Source organism: Pongo abelii, chromosome 1 (assembly GCF_028885655.2).
Source record: "Pongo abelii isolate AG06213 chromosome 1, NHGRI_mPonAbe1-v2.0_pri, whole genome shotgun sequence".
Lineage (NCBI taxonomy): Eukaryota > Metazoa > Chordata > Mammalia > Primates > Hominidae > Pongo > Pongo abelii.
In genome coordinates, this window is record NC_071985.2 from 33,784,456 (window position 1) to 33,804,965 (window position 20,510).

Sequence of the window (20,510 nt, forward strand, 5' to 3'; positions counted from 1 at the left end):
GGCAGCAACCCACCCATGTGGAAGATGTGTACAGGCCTTCTTTTAATGGCCTTATATAGGAAGGTGTAAAGAGTTTGGGCTTTTATGTCACGTATCTGTATTGAAAGGCCAGCCTTACCACTTACCAAGTTGCATAAATTTCTGTGTTCCTCAGTTTTCTCATGTGTAAAGTGGGGATAATAATACCAACCATATAGGATTGTCGGGAGGAAAAATGCAAAATTAGTACATAGAATACACTTACAAAAGTGTAAGTGCTCAATAAACCCCAAAACTACTTTCACGTATCCTCCATGAGAGCCGGATGGGGCTGGGTTCCTGTTTCCTCTTAGGGAGAGCAGATATAAGCAAAAAAAAAAAAAAAAAGCATGTGATAACTCCAAACTTGGATTATTTAGTTCTATTGTTAAAAGTGAATCAGGGTTGGGAGGCCGAGGCAGGTGGATCACGAGGTCAGGAGATCGAGACCATCCTGGCTAAGATGGTGAAACACTGTCTCTGCTAAAAATACAAAAAATTAGCCGGGTGGGGTGGCAGGTGCCTGTAGTCCCAGCTACTCAGGAAGCTGAGGCAGGAGAAAGGCGTGAACCTGGGAGGTGGAGCTTGCAGTGAGCCGAGATCGCACCACTGCGCTCCAGCTTGGGCAACAGAGAGAGACTCTGTCTCAAAAAAAAAAAAAAAAAAAATCAGGGCAAATTTCAGTATTTCACAGTGTTAGGTCAGTTTTCCCTTCTTCAGATATTAGAGGAGAACCATATTCACAAGTATTAAATGGCTCCAAAGAGCAAGGCGGTATGAGAAGCAGTAGCGACAAGACACCCATTTCTAGCATGGGAAATGTCTTGTTATTTTTCCAGTAGCTTCACGTCTCTGAACTTCAAAAGTGCTCATGGAAAGCAAGACAATGTCCTGCCGTACCCTCTTTCCCTGGGTCCCAGAAATCAATTAAAATCAGGTTCTATCTTGCCTAATCCAAAGTGTTTTAGATGAAGGGAACTTGGAAAACAGGACTGTGTCTGTAAAAGTGTGACTGTATTGTATCCAGCAAGGTTCTATGCAGATAGAGATGCTGGAAAACATCCATTTGATGGTGAAAGAAAATCAGATAGGTAGACAGTTAAATAAATAGCTACCTAGAGCTTTTCAGCACATTATTCCTTCATAACTGGAGCCTGCAGGGCTACTCATGAAATAAAACAATCTTGTAATCATGTAATTTCAAATTCATTGCATTGTCTTTTTCGCCAACATTCTTTAACCATGATTCCGGCAAAGAAGATTTCAGCATATTGCTATTCAAACATATTCAAAACCTATGACAAGCTACCCTTTAAGAAGGCATTAGCGTGAGTGCCATGGGAAAATGTACTCCAAGGTTGTAGATGAATTGATATGATTCCCTTGATTGTATCTTTTTATTTATGAGGCATAATTTATGAGCACTGGAAAGCAAACCACAATGAGTGATGACTAACAACAACCAAAGTCATAAATCAGCAGCAGTGAAAGAAGTAGTGATTTTGATCGAATCTATTGAATTAGCTGTTGGCCTTAGCCAATACAGGTATTGGAAAGACCTTTTTAATATCTATTTGTCCCCTTCATGGGAATGTGATAACAATCTCATTACATGCCCCTAGGAAACAAATAATTTAATTGTTTGCCCGTTAACCATACAACCTGTTTACTTATTAATTACTGGCATAGCTGTTCATGCTAGATTTTTTGTTTATTTCTGATGTGTATTGTTACAAAATTATGTTCACATTCCTTAGTTTTTATAAACAGTTATGTCTCCTTAGAGCTTCTTGATATAAATTTGTCCTCAGAATTGTCGAAAAGCTTTTTTTAATCAAACATTGTCATTATCCCACAAGGAAGTATGTTACAGAGTTTCACAGAACTTGCAAAGAGCTCAGATATTCTTCACTCTCTTAATCTCTGAGAGTTAACACTTTTACTAATACAACTCATGTAATAAGCAGCCTGGATAAAGAACAAAAATCTCAAATTGCTCCAAGCTTAAAGACAGTCATCATCACTTACATTAGGAGTTAACAGATTAGAGATCTTTTGTAAAAGATTAGTCGGCTGAATTTGGTTACTCCTGTATTACATTTTTATGAGGAGAATAATAGCAAATGTAAGACCAAATAAACATCAGCTTGGTGCTGACCCGTATACAAACCATCCATGAACCATATATTATGAAGTATGTTCCCTTGATTTGAACAAGACTTGTAGCATTTCCTTGGCCAAAAGAATCATAAAATATTTTCACAATTTAGGGGTTTTTGTTATGATACCATAAAGGAAAAATGCATCAGGAACCCCCTTGAAATGTACATTAATAACTCAGCTTTGCTCTAAGACAATACTTGGAAAACATCAGTCCTAAGGAAGGTTATTTCAGAAAGATATGAGACAGTGAGCGAGACAAAGCATTAAGGTGAAAACTACTTTGTTTAGACAATACAGGCATTAGAAAGACCTTTTTAATATCTATTTGTCCCCCTTATGGGAATGTGATAACAATCTTAACAAGTTAAGTGTGGAAATTGTGCTAAAAAATAACTAGCACAGGCTGGGCGCAGTGGTTTACTCCTATAATCCCAGCACTTTGTGAGGCGGCGGTGGGCAGATCACTAGGTCAGGAGTTCGAGACCAGCCTGGACAATATGGTGAAACCCCATCTCTACTAAATTACAAAAAATTAGCCAGGTGTGGTAGCAGGCCCCTGCAGTCCCAGCTACTCAGGAGGCTGAGGCAGGGGAATAACTTGAACCCAGGAGGTGGAGATCGCAGTGAGTCAAGATCGTGCCACCCCACTCCAGCCTTGGTGACAGAGTGAGACTCTGTCTCAAAACAAACAAAAAAAAGAATAACTAGCACAGTAACAGAAGCATCAAAAGGGTCACCACTCTGGGAGATTTCGGATACATTTCTCCTTCTCCCATCCTCTGCAGACTGGTGGACCCTTCTCTTTCCCATTCACAAAAATTACTACAATGCTTCTGTGCACAAATGTTTGCTTTTCTCCTAGAATAAAATTAGGAGGATAAATGTTGGGTTGAGAGAAATTGGGAGCATTTAGAATAATGTTCCTCTGCACTAAGAGAAAAATAGACTCAGCAATTTCTAGAAATATCAAGGTTTCAAGAAATTACTCCTTAAGTGAAAATTAGGAGGCAAGAAGTGGTTCTACAAAGTCAGTAAACTCTAGTTCTGTTTGGAACTGTGAAAAAAACACAGTAATTAACTCTATGATGATTATTGAATTGTGACATATTCCAAGATACATTTATTGTGTTTATTTGAATGACTAAAGGTAATGCAAAGTATAACTCTAAAGAGACATAACATAAATAGAAATTGAAAATGTACAGTGCCTATGTTCTGTACCTGGCTCTATAAAGAATAGGCCTTTGTGTTTTTCAAATAATATTGGGTGTAAAAAGTGCTTGGAAATATGTTGAAAGGGCAGAGTCCAAGGTCTTCTCACCAGAAATTCTGATACAGGTACCCAAAATCATTCTGATGACCATGGCTAAGGAATGTATTGTGACAAAGACTTCTCTCGAAGAAGATTTCTAAGAGGCAGTTTTCAAGAGAGAACAAATGATTAAATTCATTGTTTTCACAGCAATGTGATTATGGCAGCTTAGTGGCAGATGTTGACACTCCATGTAATTAAAATTTTTTAAGGCAAAATACAATAATTAGTCCTTTGGGGTAGGAAACAGTAAATAAAAGAACAATTTCATTTTTTTAATGAACAGCAAGCATAAATATGGTAATAGTCTCTAGTTAGATTTAAAAATATACTACATTGAAAACAGAAATTCCATTGAAAACTGACATATTAATCTATCATTTTGCTAGTTAATTACAGAATTTGTGGCTAAACAATTTTAATTTTTATGCTTATTAAAAGTAGTTAATCTATGTTTTCTATGACATTTTACATTGTAACTTTTTTCATGGTTACAACAGAAACCTTAGAGAAATAAACCAACAAGTCAGTCAGTCCTAACTTTTCATTATTAACGACTAGGGAAGTTTCTGACTCTACAATCATAACTGTGTGTGCACCCACTCATTCACATGTGAAAGTGTTCACCAAACCCAAATAATAATGTATTTCAGCAGCAACTTTAATCATCTTTAATCTTTTATTATAAAAGAATAAATATGTTCAGTCTGTGAGAACACATGGACACAGGGAGGGGAACATCAGACACAGGGAGGGGAACATCACACACCAGGGCCTATAAAGGGGTGGGGGTTGGGGGAGGGATAGCATTAGGAGACATACCTAATGTAAATGATGAGTTGATGGGTGCAGCAAACCAACATGGCACATGTATACCTATGTAACAAACCTGCACGTTGTTCACATGTACACTAGAACTTAAAGTACAATAATAAAAAAATATATATATGTTCAGTCTAAACACTGTAGGAACAAAAATATCCTGAATAAATCAAAGATGCAGAACATCTTGGCTTTTTTTTCTCTTGGCCATAGAATTTATAAGCCTTACTAGCTTTTCTTCCCCAATAATAACTCTTTCATTTTTCTAGGAGAAGCCCACACACTAAAGAAAGAGAGAATACACAACTGTTTGTTCACAAGATATTTTATTTATTGATTTTTATATGGGTTCATTGCAACTAAAAGATCAGGACATATTGCTAAAAAATTTTCTATGCGGGATCTCTGCTGCTTCTTTCTCTACCCTATAAAGACAGAATCAAATCTTGGGGCATTGTTTCTCAGTGGGAATCATAAGCATAACCTGTTAGTATTTTTACCCTGAATCCTGAACTACACTTCAATACTTTTATCTCTTGCTTAGCCGGGCATAGACAAAAATCCACAGTGATATTTTAGACAAAGAACGTTTTTACCTCAGCAGAGACAGAGACAAAGACAGAGAGACAGAAGGAGACAGAGAAAATAATATTATTCACAGGTTCTTTTTTCCTTTTCTCCTAGTGGTTTGATATAACAGAGACACTGCCTCGTGGTACAAGTTTTGTGAAATTCATAATGCTTCATTATCTCAGTCAGCTTTCTCTTCATTCTAACTGTTTTCATTTTCACAGTAGCTCATGTAAATAGATTGATCCTGCTTTGCATAAGCATGTTGATTTATATGAATGCTATTTTGATCTCAAATTGATTGAATACTAAAAAGAAAGTCTAGGAAAAAGAGTAATGTATTATGAAGGACTCCTGCCAAAGACAAAATAGCCTAAATACATTCCCTATTAGTGATGGGGAATTTTGAATTGCCTAGTTTTCAAAGAGAATATTTCCAAGGAAATATAGCAAAACACTATAATACTGAGGCCCAGGTGTTTTTAAAATCCAGGGATTAAATCACATTTTGGAACTAGAACTCCACCTAGTAGAAGTTCACGTAACACAGGAAGGCTGAGATTTAGTACAATCTACATCACTACCATTAAAAAGCCTTAATAGTATTTATGATTCTATATCTACATTGAAAATGAAAGAAAAGTTAATGTTCATAAGCCAGAGCCAGAACTGTGCTGAGCACTTGCTATGAATTATGCTTATTTCATTTCATTTTCTTTCAACACCCTATGCCTGCACTACTTCCATCTCCTATTGGTGAACAGTAATTAATTGACAAGTTGTTGAATTTTTCTTTTATTATACCTAGTTGCACTTTCTTCCTCATTTTCTTCCCCATCCATTGTAGCCTGAATTTAAATTCTGCCTGCCCTTAAATCACCAACCAAAGTTCTGCTCTTGGCAAAAAATGTCATATCAATATTTGCACCTTACTTTGCATTCCTTTTTCAAGAATATTTTTTAAAATCTTGTCATTCATTGTGCAATAATAGATGTCCACCCCTCCACCACTTCCCAGAAAGATATTTGCAGTAAAAGAGGTTGTTCTGGGGCAGAGTGAGGAGACAGGAACCCTCCTCATCAGCCCTGAAGTCTGACTTCTTCATGAATAACCTCCACGTCCCCTCCCTAGTGTAAGTCTGACCTCGCCTATTTCTGAGGAGACTCTGAGAGCAGCTGCAGTTGTATTCTGATGGATAGACTCTAACTTCCATGAAATCTGGCTCTCCCATTGCTAGCTCCTTACTTCCCTATACTTACCAAAATAAACCGCCCTCACCTAAGACAGCTTGTATATGTCTATCCATCCCTGCAAGCTAAGACACCTTAACCTAATCTAGAATTGCAGGTATTCATCTATGGACAAGTCGTTTAATTTTCATGATTCTGAGTATTTCATTTATGCATACAGATGGCAAACAGAATCAAAAACCCTGCTCATTGAAACAGGCACTGGAGAGCAGAATTCTTGTTTCAGCACTTGTAACTTTTGTCACCTTGAACAAGATAGTGAAATTTTCTGAGCCTCAATTTCCTCACCTTTAAAAGGGGACTAGTAATACATTCTCCACTCACCTTACAAGGTTGCCATTGTAAGGACTAAATAAGCTGGCATAAGTTAAAGTGCTTTGTGAAATGTAGAGTTTATACAAATGTGAGTGACTATTATGCAAACGATGAGAGGATGTATCCGAGCTCTAAAAAGAGCAGGTGTGTCTATGTAAGTAGGTTAGTTGTCTCTTTTAAAAAATGAGGCTCCTGGCAATCCTATCAGCAAGGGGCTGGAGATTTGCATTTGACAGCAAACTGAAAACAATTCAACATCAGAAAATTTACTTTCACAAAGGAATCCGGAAAAAAAGAAAAGTAGGAAAACCACTGATAGGAGTTGATCTAACTACTAAAAATCTCTCTAATGTTTCTTCTCTTGAAGATATTATTGATGCAAAAGCAAAGTAAACAAAAATGAAACTAAACTCTCACTGCAAAATATTCTGATAGGTTTTTTCTTTTTTCCCCCCACAAATATCTCCTATTTTGAACATTCTGCTTGCTTTTTTTTTTTTTTTTTTAATCCTGCATGCCTGGAATGCTTGTACTGTAGAATCAAACAAGTTTTTCAGATTTGTCTTTAAAAGCTCAGGGGCAAATTTTTAGAAAATATATAGTGTAGAAGAAACGCAATGAGAAAAAAATTTCCTGAAGTTAGGCTTTCACATGAAAGCTTACTAAGGAATACTACTACTCCTAAACACGCAGACAGTCTTCTTGTATTGCCATTTAGATCTATCATTCTGATTGATCACTGTGTAGTTGGCTATTATTGGGCCTAATTTAACCCTATACACTCACACATCCATCTACTCTGTCTATTGTACCTGACATTCTACAAATTACTTACTCATGCAAATGACGACCTAAGGCAACCTTTTAGGATATTCGTGTTTAATTATACAAATGGTTCTTGATAAATAAGATTATACATCGTTCCATATGTTTATTCCCTCCTTGATGAAAGGAAATTTAATTTTCATGCAGATTTGGTGGGGACAATGTTTAAGAATTGCTGAGTTTTATGTAGTCTGCAGATCCATCCAGTTTGCAGAAGCTGACAAAATCACTCCACTTCCCACACAGAGATGAGCAGTTTTATCATTAGGCTTAAATCAACCCGCTGCATTCTGAAATCCTAAACGGCCCCCTTTGTGTTCACATGGTCAAAGGCAAAAGGCAAAAAATAAAAATAAAAAAGGAAAAGCCTGCTCTCCTGTGTGATTACAAAGTTGCAAGATCAAAGTTTATCTCTTCCTGTTGTGTTTAGTTGCTTTTGGTTACCAATTTCTTGTTTTTTTTCTTTTCTTTTTTTTTTTTTTTCCAGCCTGAGGGTATCTTGCTTTTGACAGTCTTGTTGATTTCTCTTTGGAGGTCTGGGCAGTGAATTCTGCAGGAAAAGCCCCCAGTAGCTGGACATGGTGCAGAACTGGGCCGGCCCCACCAGAAGGTCTCAGAGCCCCCACGTTCCATGCGATCTCTTCTACCCAAGCAGTGGTCAACATCAGTGCCCCCAGGAAGCCCAACGGGATCGTCAGTCTCTACAGGCTGTTCTCCAGCAGTGCCCATGGGGCTGAGACAGTGGTGAGCAGCACAGCTAAAAATCCAGGACTGATTGACTTTTAAAAATCATTACTATGGAGCCTTTGTTTTTCTCTTCATCTTTCTTATCCTTCTATTCTCAATTGCTCTATAGAGAACTTAGTAGCACAAAGATCCCTCAGAGAAGAAAAAGTGAACCCTGAGGAAACATACAGAAAGTATGTAAACTCTTAGGGAGAGAGATGCTAAAGGTGGTATTAAAGACTCCACAAACGTAAGAAACTAAGACTTTAAAGACAATCATACTAATTTAATTTAATTAGAAAACGGATCAACCACTTAACAGAGTGGCGGCACATAGTAAGAAGTCAGCAAATAGTAATATTGGTGGTGTAAATGTTAGTATGAAAACAAAATATAGCAAAGAATATCCTTGGAATCTCTATTTTGACATGCACAAATCTCTAATAACACATGGAAAACTCTCATTCCTCTGGTGAATTCAAGAAAGTTCTAACCCTTTAGAAGAGAGAGCAGAGCAGCTCCATCAGCATAGCCCTAGCTCCACTGTTTGTTCTTTAACATGTTTGAGGCACATTGGGAGACAGGAGAGATTGCTCAGGGAAATCATCTTTCACATTGTGCATTAGCCAAGCCACTTCCTGGAAGCAATGTTAATAATCAACTAGACCAGTTCCTGTATTATTTAAATGAAGAGACCAGCAGCCAGCAGGATGAAGACTCTTGTCTCTGTGGTATAGCTTGTGTCACTCTCAAGTTTCTCACGAGTAAGTGGAGATTATGATACTTTGTTCACACAAACATTGTATAGAGATTGTGCAGATCCTGGTATTACACTATGAATTATTTAGACCAATTTAGGGAACAATTTGGGCAAGTGTGGAGAATTCCTCTGAGACCAGAGTGTCAGGTATTGAAACACAATTTCAACAGATAACTTACATACAGGGAGGCTTGGATTGAATGTTAAAGGAATGTTAGCATATTTTCTATAGGGCTTTGTACTCAGTAAATATAGATGATGTAAATACAATCAACCCTTGATTATCCATGCTTATAAAATGATAATAAACTAAAATAATTTATATTTGGAGTACACCATATGCATTTTTTAACAGCTCTTCTTAATCATACATTCTTTATGTCAACATGAAAATTAATTTCAGTTTCTGAACTCTTGTTCCAAAGAGTACTTATTAAAACGACAATGAGGTTGAAAATTTGCTCAAAATAAACCAAAAAGTTTATAATCCTACAAAGATGATTGAGAAGACTATGATATTTTGTAAAAACAAACACCCTCAGAGGAAGAGATAGACTTTCAAGTTCTACAATACTTATACCTGATTTTAATGTAGATCTGAAAAGATTTTTCGACTGAGAAATTGCATGCAAGTAACCATGGCAGAATATGGACCTTGGTGAATGCTGACTAGACATATAATTGAAAGACAGATCTTGCTTTTTGAAAAGACATCACTCTGAGGGTCATAGACTTTGATCAACACTATGTGTTCCGTGCCATTTTCTAATACCTTTCTAAGGTAATAGATAATCGATAATATTATGCCTTGTGATTTCCATCCTGCTACCTCAAACTTCTATTTAACGGTTACGTTATCAGATTTTTCACCTATTTGTCATACCTCTCTAACTGGGTTGGTAATTTTTTGAGGATAAATGTCATGCTAAATGCCATGTTGCGTCTCCCAGAGTGCCTGGCATGGTACTCCATTTGTAGGAGGTGGGATCCTGGATAACATTCATCAAACACCTTTAATGTTTGACACTGCCTTATCTAGCCTTCCTTCCTCCCACAGCTATCCGAAGGCATGGCCACCCAGCAGACTCTCCATGGCCTTCAAGCCTTCACTAACTACTCTATTGGAGTAGAGGCCTGCACCTGCTTCAACTGTTGCAGCAAAGGACCGACAGCTGAACTGAGAACCCATCCTGCTCCACCCTCAGGACTGTCCTCTCCACAAATAGAGATGCTGGCCTCAAGGACGGCCTCTTTCCAGTGGAGTCCCCCCGTGTTCCCCAATGGTGTCATTCACAGGTAATGGGTCAGGCGGAAGGATGAATAAACTAACAAGGCATGTGTACAGACATATGAACTCACGGTATAGCCTACTCTGCACCTAGGCTACAAACCTGTATAGCTACCTGGCACTCCCCAGGGAGGACTTGCTTATTGAACAGATATATATTGCAAAGTAGACAAATAAATTGATTTGAGTGGGAATGTTACCTGCGATGTATTTAAATCATAAAAGCAACTAATGATAGAAAGGAGAACAACAAAATAAGCTTTACATTAAAAAGACAATGCAATGTGTTTGTATTCAATATGCTCCTCCTAATGGTTATCTGGAAGCATTCCTTCTACAAGACTTCATTGGAACATAAGACACCTCCACAGTTAAATCGGAATTGCCCTGATCCAATTTAAAATATTTTCATAAACCACTGTTTAAAAGAAAAAAGAAGACACTTGACTCAAAATCATTTAGAAAAAAAATTTCTTTATTCTAAAAAAAGAAGAACCAGTTATGTCTCTCTTCTTAAAAGAGGGAAATGTCTTATCTCTACCAACAAGGATCACTAGTTGCTGGGTAAACAGCAATGTGTGTTTAGATGGTGACTTCTCTTATCATTTCTCTGGTTACATCTGCTGCTCGTTTCCAATAGCATTACATAAAGTGTTTCTGAGAGCAGTTTCCTGCAGATGGAAATTTTAAAAAGCCTGTAGCTCTATGAAAACAAAATGTCTCCTCACCAAATAGAACCAGTTTTAAAAGAGAGAGTTAAACTAATTGCATTACCCGTCTTCACTCTACGTATCCATTCTCATTTTAGCTATGAACTCCAACTCCACGTGGCTTGCCCTCCTGACTCAGCCGTCCCCTGTACTCCCAGCCAAATAGAGACAAAGTACACAGGGCTGGGGCAGAAAGCCAGCCTTGGGGGTCTCCAGCCCTACACCACATACAAGCTGAGAGCGGTGGCACACAACGAGGTGGGCAGCACGGCTTCCGAGTGGATCAGTTTCACCACCCAAAAAGAATGTGAGTATAAGCGGCTGCTACCATAAGCCAGAGAGATTGGAAGGTGCTCAGGAGAAGTTTGCCCTGAAACTCGGGGTAGCCACTTTTAAAACAGATTGCGTGGGCTCAATAACACTGAGTGTTACTGAAGCATTGATGAGGATGACTACTGAGGAAAAATGCCTACTGGATTTAATAATATGGAAGTCAAGGGCAAATTTAGAAAAGATTTTCATGTGGGGATAGGGTAAAAACAAATTTAGAGGAAGTTAAATGATCAATGGAAAGAAAGAAAATGAACAAACACTGGTAGACCATTTTTATAAAAAGTTTTGCTACTCCTTTTCTTTGTAAATTACATGGCATAATCTCTAGTATGTCCAGAGAGCATTGAGACATAGCACTATTAGGAAAAGCAAAAGGGCAAGTGAGTGAAGAAAAGAGCAATCAATTAATTGGGGGCTTCCTTACATTTTTATATAATACAGTCACGCATCGCTTAACGATGGAAATATGTTCTGAGAAATGCGTCGTTAGGTGAGTATCGTGAAAACATCATAGAGTGTACTTGCACAGACCCACATGTTATAACCTACTCCGCCCCTAGGCTAAAACCTCTATAGGCATGTGACTGTGCTGAATACTGCAGGCAATTGTAACACAATGGTTATTTGTGTATCTAAACATAGAAAAGGTACAGAAAAAATCTGATATAAAAGATAAGAGGGCGAGGTACGGTGGCTCATGCCTGTAATCCCAGCACTTTGGGAGGCCAAGGCGGGTGAATCACCTGAGGTCAGGAGTTTGAGACCAGCCTGACCAACATGGTGAAACCCCATCTCTACTAAAAATACAAAAATTAGCCAGGCATGGTGACACACACCTGTAATCCCAGCTACTCAGGAGGCTTAGGCAGGAGAATCACTTTAACCCAGGAGGGAGAGGTTGTAGTGAGCCGAGATCATGCCACTGTACTCCAGCCTGGGCAACAGAGCAAGACTTCTTCTCAAAAAAAGACAAAAAATGTAAGAGATGGTACAGGGCAGCTCCATTATAATCTTATGGAACCACCATCATTTCTGCAGTCTTGCTCAAAATGTCATTATGAGATATCTGACTATAACTTAGATTTTATAAGGTATATGCTTTCATTGTTTAATAATGGCAAACACAAAAAGTATTAAGAATAAAATAAGTGCTTATCAGAACCAACTGCATAATTTATGGAGTCCAGCGGAAAATGAAAATATGGAATCCTTTGCTGAAAAATCATTAAGAATTCCAAGACAGCAACAGTAGAGCAACAGGCTAAGTCCAAGACTCTTCTATCTCACAGGCCTGTGCAATACCACAGGTCGCATGCCAAGGAAGCTGGTCCTGCTTATCATACCCCAACCCAGAGGCAACCACTACTAATATTTTGGCATAATCAATTCCTTTAATCTCCTTTCTATAGGTAATTTTTACTATATGGCTGAGATACTACAACTAAAATTTCATAGTCAGCTTTTTATACTTGATGTTATTGTATTTGCATTTCCCATGGCATTAAAAAAACTCTTTAGCCACCAATTTTAATGGCTATGCAATATTCCATATATAAATTAATTGGGACATTTTGTTTATTTTTAATTTCCCATTAATAAATATGATGAAAAAATCTTTGTGAACAGATCTTTGAATATCTGGTTATCTTCTTAAATTAAATTTTGACAAATAGAATTTACTATTAATACATCAAGTATTTTAATATTTTAAGGCTTTGGATACTGGTTTCATGTTTGCTTTCAGGAAAGATTATGTCAGATTATAATCTTACCTAAAATACTCTATCTGGCATTGAATATTATGCCAATTTTAAAAGCAAGAATTACGCATTCATAAAAGACCAACATCTCACACAAGGACCTTAATGTGTCTGAGCAACAATATGGCAGGATGTTAGTAACAGATCACGTTTACAGAGGACTTGTTTGTTCCTGGCAGTATTTTAGCATTTTAGAAATAATTCTTACAACAGACCTATGAAATAGTACTATTATTATCCAAATTCACAGATGAGAAAACTGAGGCAGGACTATAAACTGTGTACTGCAATTCCAGGATGCCATTCATATAGACTATGATCTGAACTGAGGCTCTTGGAGTTAGACAATGAAGTGGCCCCAAACTAAGGCCAGAGCTTAAGTAACCTGGCCAGTTTCCACATCTAGTAAGTGTAGTAATTACTCTGAACTCATGGTCACTGAGCTCGGCTGCTGTCTCAGTACTACTCTTTCCCTGATCAATTAATTTCCTGCTCTCTGTAATCCTTCAAACCATCTCCACCTTCGCCAAACCTCCCTCTGCAGTTCACCCTTTCTCCCTGCACGCCCACAACCCGGCTCACCCATTTCTCCCTTTATTCCCTGCAGAACTCCTTGTCTTGTAATTTTCCAGGAAAAGGGGTGTCATCAGTCAGTAATTTGCTCCTCTTCCCACTGCAGACAAAGCTACCTGCATATACCCCATTGCTGTCAGTGACAGGGAAAGAGTGGTCCTTCTTCCATCTGAAATAAACCTGCCTCCCATGCAGTGAATTTCATCCACTTCATTACTCACCATCCCTTCTCTCTCCTTAATCTTTCTGTGTATCTCACTTTGATTCAAAGTTCCTACTATCCTTCTAACGTTAAAGCAAACAAGCTCCCCTTCCCCTGCAGTGATGTGGACTCTCCTCTCTCTGACAGCAAAACTTTCCTGAGGAACAGTCTGCAGATGCTTTGCCCATCTCCTGTCTTCCACTTACTCTTTAACTTCCTCAGCACTGGATGAAAATCCCTTCCTAAGTTTGCCGTTGGCCTCCATACTGATATATCCAGATGGCATGTATCTCCAGGAGTCACCGTCACTGACTTTCCAGTAGCATTCAGTGCAACTGAACTTTCAATGTTCAATCCTTTTTTAAAAAGTAGTTTACCCTCATTTTCATGACAGCCCTCTCCTGGTTTCTCTTCTACTTCTCTGGATTTTCATTTTTAGTCAACTTTGTTGTTTGATCTTCTTCCACTGCCCAAATCTTAATCCTAAACATTTTAACTTTGTCCCCTTGCCCTTTCTCTCCTCCCTCCTTTCCTCCTCCCTCATCAGGTGAGTTCATCTGCTCCAAGGCTTTGGTTCCAAAAGCCAAACTCCAGTGGTCACCTCCTACCCAAGTGCTCTGTTTTGAAGTTTATACCCCTCCACCCAGCTTCCTCACAGACATCTCCCTCTGAATTTCTCATAACCAGCTTACATTGGACAGGCCCCAGACAGAGCTTACAACTTTCCTCTTCAAGCTATGCTTCCTTTAGTCCTCACTTTCTCCATTTTCATCTCCAGCACTGGGCACAGTATCTTAGATTCCAATAAATGTTGTTTAATGAATGAGTGAGTGCACCTAACACTGCATGTTTATTGTTGACACTGCTCAATCAGCATTTTTTGTCACACATACTATATTCAAAGCAAACTGTAATGATTCTTAATGTGTGCTGTCTGATTTTGTAATCTCCTTCGCACTATATCCAGAAGCCAATTTTGCTAAATGTTGCCGTTTTTTGGTTGATGTGGCCAGAAAGCCAGAGAGCAGCTAGGTGAGCTTTGTAATTTATAACCAATTCCCTTTTGAGTCATGAAGCTTAGCTTTTGCCAGATTTTTTTTCTTATGCTTGGAAGAACAAAGTGAACTGATTTAAGATTTTCTTCCTGTTGCCAGCCATGCTGGCTCACGCTTGTAATCCCAGCGCTTGGGAGGCCAATGGGGGAGGATTGCTTGAGGCTAAGAGTTCAAGACCAGCCTGGGCAACATATCAAGACACCCATCTCTACAAAAATTTTTTTTTAAATAGCCGGGTATGGTGACATGCACCTGTGGTCCCAGCTACTCAGAAGACTGAAGCAGGAGGATTGCTTGAGTCCTGGAAGTCAAGGCTGCAGTGAGCTATGATCATGTCACTGCACTCCAACCTCAGCAACAGAGCAAGAATTTGTCTTTAAGAAAAAAAAAAAAAAGATTTTATTTATTTGTGTTTTTTCATATTGGAGAAGCAGCTTAAAGCTGGACTAGCACCATAGGAGAAGAGGTTCCCTTAATCCACTACTGGGTCAATAGTTATGGAAAAATACAAGAAATGACTATGATACAGGTTCTAAAATACCACTTATGCTACTTTTAACTCATTATAAACACTGGGAGCATGAAAACATGCACCAGAGAATACAAACCAGAAAATAATTTGGGGCCTGGTGTGGTGTCTCACGCCTGTAATCTCAGCACTTTGGGAAGCAGAGGTGGGCAGATCACTTGACGTCAGGAGTTTGAGACGAGCCTGGCCAACATGGTAAAACCCTGTCTCTACTAAAAATCCAAAAAAATTAGCCGAGTGTGGTGGCACACACCTGTAATCCCAGCTACTTGGGAGGCCGAGTAGTGAGAATCACTTGAACCTGGGAGGCAGAGGTTGCAGTGAACCGAGATAGCACCACTGCACTCTAGCCTCGGCGACAGAGTAAGAGTCCAACTCAAAATAGTAACCATAATAATTTAAAAATAGAATATGCAGTTTTATATAGATGTGATCACATGTACACTCAGCAAAGGGTCTGGAGAAGAAGCCTAACAACACATTTAGTTCCCTCTGCTTGAATCCCCCTTCAGTGGAGAGAGAGGTGAGGTGTAAATGTTTAACAGCTGGCCTGCTTGAGGGCAAAATGGCCTGATTTGAAGTGCTTATCAGTTTCCATGGTGTGAATACCCCCATTACTGCTTTCAAGTGACCAACATGACAGCACTGAACAGAGTCGGGAAGGGATGAGTTGTAGCGTATCATTATATAATATTTCCACCAGCCAGATAGAGTGGATGTAAATGACCTCGAGCACACAGACGGTAGTAAAATGTAGTGAAACACATAAAAAGTTATGAATTTGGAGTATTTATAAGCTTTGTTTTAATGTAATTTATTTAAGTTTATATAATTTAATTTTTAGTAGTGGCCGGATTTAACAATGACTCACAAAATTCCTGAATATTTAACAGTTGGGTTGAGCCAGCTTCAGCACACCACTGGAGAGCACCCATAGGGTGAACTAGTAAATTCTGTTCCTTTCAACGAATGTGTGCCGATTATAACAAAGTAGCATGGGCCTTACTTAAGCAAGCCTAGGTTCAGCTCCTTGGTCTCCTACCAGCCACTGACATAGAGCAAGATATTTGACCTCTCTGAACCTGAGTTTTCTCACCTCAAAAATTAGGAATCAATCTTTACAGGATTATTTTGAGGATTAAATGAGATAAAGTATGTCAAAAGCTAGGAGCGTAGTGGTTCTTAACAGCTTTTTCAGTCTTCCTTGGGGAGGATTTGTAAACTCATTTTTCTCGATTATTTTAATTGCTTACTCTTTTTCCTCAGGAAGCTCTCCAAACCCTACAGGACAAATAAGACTCCTATCTTTCTATTTTCTTGCTAGTTACAAGCCGTTTCTTTATTTGTGCTGTTATGATATACGGAAAAAGTGAAAATCTATTGAACTAAGGTGATGGAGAGAAGTCATAGACGAATAACAGTAGAGCGTTACTTGTGATATTAGGCAGAATTAATGTTGGAAAAGCATTGAGATTTAAAGAGGGCTTGATAACTCTTGGTGTTTGCAGAAAATTTTTCTTATGGCTTTATGAAAATATCTTATTTTGAAAGATAACAATCAACTATGTCTTTATGGTTGAATGTTACAATTACAAAAGCATAATTATTCCTTATTTTGTTATATTTCCTAACATCAGAAATAGATGGATTGTTTTTTAAAGAAAAGGAATCAGATTCAATTTAGTCTCACTACTCACTCCTTTCTTTTCTTAAAAGCCAATTTGGTATGTAGGTGAATCTTAATGTTTTTATAAATATATTGATTATTTTGTAGAAAATAAGATCTCATGAAATAAATCTATTCTGACTTGACAAGATGATATGGTATCCGTTTATTTGTTTCCACAAAAATTATTCATTTAAAAGATGAGCCCCAGTTAAGGATTTTCTTTTTGTTTTAGTAAGGAGGTGAAAAATGAAAAGAGAATGTGCCTGTGAAATGCACACAAAGTTGCTTCTATATGTGATATAATACTTAGGAGACCTGAGCTTGATTATATACTAATGTACTATGCTATTGATTGATTAGTCAGGGCAATGAATTATCATACTTGAATTGCTGTTTGCAAGGCTTTTTAACTATCTCAGAAAACAAACTAACGGTTTGAGAAAAAGCTTTAACAATAAATGGGTGCCAAAAGGACATAATTCACCATCTAAGCAGTTTGGTTTGGAGAAAAAAAAATATTAACTTCATCTAGTCCTTGGGGCTTTGTGGCAATAAATATTGATTTGATATGAAAAATAGCTATCTACTGTAGTTAATAGTGTTAAGGATACTTTACCTGTTAAAAAGAGGGAAAATGCAACAAAATATGAGCTCCAGGGTTATGTTGGTGAGCAGATCCATTGTATGTTAATAGTTTTATTTATAAAACACCACTCTGTATCGATTTTTTTTAAAGCAGGCATAAAGTTGCTGAGACAGCATTTCACACATGTTCCCACTGGTTTTCTTTTCACCCCCGATACTGGTTGTTTCGTTAATACTGAGGAAAAAGTGAAGGATTCTAGCAATGTTGGTTAACTTTTTTTTTTTTTTTGGATTGGTTTGGTTTGATTTTGCTCATTTTTTTTTTAAAGCACACACCTGCACCCCTTCTTACCCTTTTTAGAACCTACAACTTTCTCCCCACAGTGCCTCAGTACCGAGCCCCATTTTCAGTGGACAGCAATTTGTCTGTGGTGTGTGTGAACTGGAGTAACACCTTCCTCCTGAACGGCCAACTGAAGGAGTACGTGTTAACGGATGGAGGGCGACGCGTGTACAGCGGCTTCGACACCACCCTCTACATACCGAGAACGGCGGACAAAAGTTAGTTTCTGACTCTTGTTTCTCAGTGTGGAAGGCGCTCTGTTCCCCAGCTTTACGGGATGCTAAATCCGAAAGCTGACCAGCAGATGCTCACCATTAAAATGTCTTGGTTTAAGTGCCCACTTCTTGTGGAAAAGTTACTGCTCAGGATAAATAAGGTTTTCTTTCCTTCCCATCTGCAGCTTGACAGCACTGCAGTTATAATGCAGTTCAAGGGGACAGTGCTGCCTCCACAGGACTGGAGGGTCCCCAGGAAGGGATAAGACCCAAGGGCAAGTTGGGGTCACAAAAGAAATAGCACCCATACATAGTCAATGACTACCCTAAAATAATACACTTCTAGCGACTTCATAGATTTTCTTTCTGTATCTCCAGTCTCCAAACAGAGCCCTATCAGGAAATAACTATCTCCAACTCATAAGGACCTGAATAAGGGGTTTCCTTAACCTTCCTTGATATCAGCCCCTGAAAGAACAATCTTGTCCTTGTAAGATGGAGTTCCTTCTTCCTGTTTACTTACACGTCCCTTTTCTCCTTGCCTTGTTTTTAAATTGAAATGAGAAAATGCTTTACAAGGCGCTAAGTATTTTATAGTGATCAGCATGCTCACAGGACCAATGCTCACTATATAATGAATTGATTAATGAGTATTTTATTTTGGCTGTAAGGTAGAGGTAAACAGTGAGCTCCAGCATTGCATGTATAGTAATAGAAACTTAATAAAATTTTTACAAAGATTTAGCTACGCATGTTCATTGTTACAGTTCACGGTCACCTGGGCAGCTCGTTGGGAAGGGAAGGTGGCCTGATGGTCGGGAGACACAGGTTCTACCTGGCCAGGCCTCTAACCATCTGTGTGACCTTGCAAGGGTCACTTCCCTCAGGTTCCTGGCCATTGAAAGAGCAATTTAGACCATGTGATTTCTAGGATCTCTTTCGAGCTCTCCTGTTCAGTAAGAAACTCCAGGTCATTTAGTGGAAAGTACACCTGCAAATTTTAAAGGAAGGGTTTAAACCATGTGCAGAACAAGATGCGCTTTGTGTATTATCATTTACTCATCTGATGTTCTTTTCCTTTGCTGTATAAGCTCTAATTTTCCTTAGCTCTATTACTTATGGATAAGCTATTATTACACTAATGATAGCTTTTTTTCTTAAACATTTTAAAATTAGAAATAATTTTGAATATTATATAAAATGTCATAACTTGCTCTGGGATCCTATTTTTCATGCTATGATACATTGCTCTTTTAAAAGCATGTGCCCTATTTGTAGGTGTTGAATGAACAAGTCATTTACCAGTTCTTCCTTTTGTCTAGCCTTCTTTTTCCAGGTCGTCTGCACGACTGATGAAGGAAGTGTTAAGACGCCGTTGATCCAATATGATACTTCTACTGGACTTGGTAAACAACTCATATTATACTTGGTGTGGCACCTATTCATTTTCCTCAACAAACACACATATGTTTGTTTATTCATACTTGGGGTCCTAATGTATTAGCATAGACCATACAGAAGAAATTGTGCCAAGTGTTGTCAGGGTTTCTTTTTTGAGACGGAATCTTGCTCTGTCACCCAGGCTGGAGTGCAGTGGTGCGATCTTGGCTCACTGAAACCTCCACCTACTGGGTTCAAGCGATTCTCCTCCCTCAGCCACCTGAGTAGCTGGGATTACAGGCATGGGCCACCACACCCAGCTAATTTTTTGTATTTTTAGTAGAGACAGGGTTTCACCTTGTTAGCCAGGCTGGTCTGGATCTCCTGACCTCGTGATCCGCCTGCCTTGGCCTCCCAAAGTGTTGGAATTACAGGCGTAAGCCACCGCACCTGGCCAGAATATACTCTTAAAATGCCAAATATTGAATTGTAAATATGGAAAAGACCAGAGAGCTCAAACTAGATTTTTCTCCTAACCACAAACCCTGTCAGTAAAGAATTGTATGACTTTGTGTGCATAAAGGTGATTTACAGAGGAAGTTAGAGGAAAGATCAGAAGAAGAAAGAAAATATTCAGCCAATTCATGTTGATCATAATGTTAATATTCTGGATTCAAAGCCTAGAATGATAAATTTCGAAAGTGTCTTTTATTCTCCATAAAAGATTATGATTGACTGTTGATATCAAGTAATTTAGCTCAAGGGGTACAATTTTAATTTTTAAGGAGCATCTTTTAAATGGAGTTTTACTCATAGTCTCTGAATCTAACATTTGTAATACTTTATTAAAGCAAATTAGAGAAATGCCAAATCTTTTCCATTAAAACAGATTTGGGATTGATATCCTATTTTAAATTCCAGTAATTAATGATATATCAAATTTGCATGTATAGAGTTTTTTTTGAAAAATAAACGTGTCCACAATTTCTGGAACACAATTTAAAAAAATTTTTTTTTAATTTTTTTGAGACAGAGTCTCATACACAATGAAACATGTATATTATTGTCAAGGATAGTTTCAATTTGTAAAAATAACGTATTATTCT

The 20,510-nt window shown here is 38.2% G+C and overlaps 1 protein-coding gene across 1 annotated transcript in view; it reads left to right on the top strand.

Moving 5' to 3' along the window:
- The window catches only part of USH2A (usherin), an 827,758-nt gene that overhangs the window by 795,073 nt on the left and 12,175 nt on the right, over window positions 1-20,510 (top strand). Inside the window, exons 66-70 of the mRNA XM_024239307.3 lie at window positions 7,811-8,020; window positions 9,820-10,058; window positions 10,859-11,067; window positions 17,851-18,027; window positions 19,347-19,430. Coding sequence (XP_024095075.2) covers window positions 7,811-8,020; window positions 9,820-10,058; window positions 10,859-11,067; window positions 17,851-18,027; window positions 19,347-19,430 — 919 coding nt within the window. The remainder of the gene's footprint in view (window positions 1-7,810; window positions 8,021-9,819; window positions 10,059-10,858; window positions 11,068-17,850; window positions 18,028-19,346; window positions 19,431-20,510) is intronic.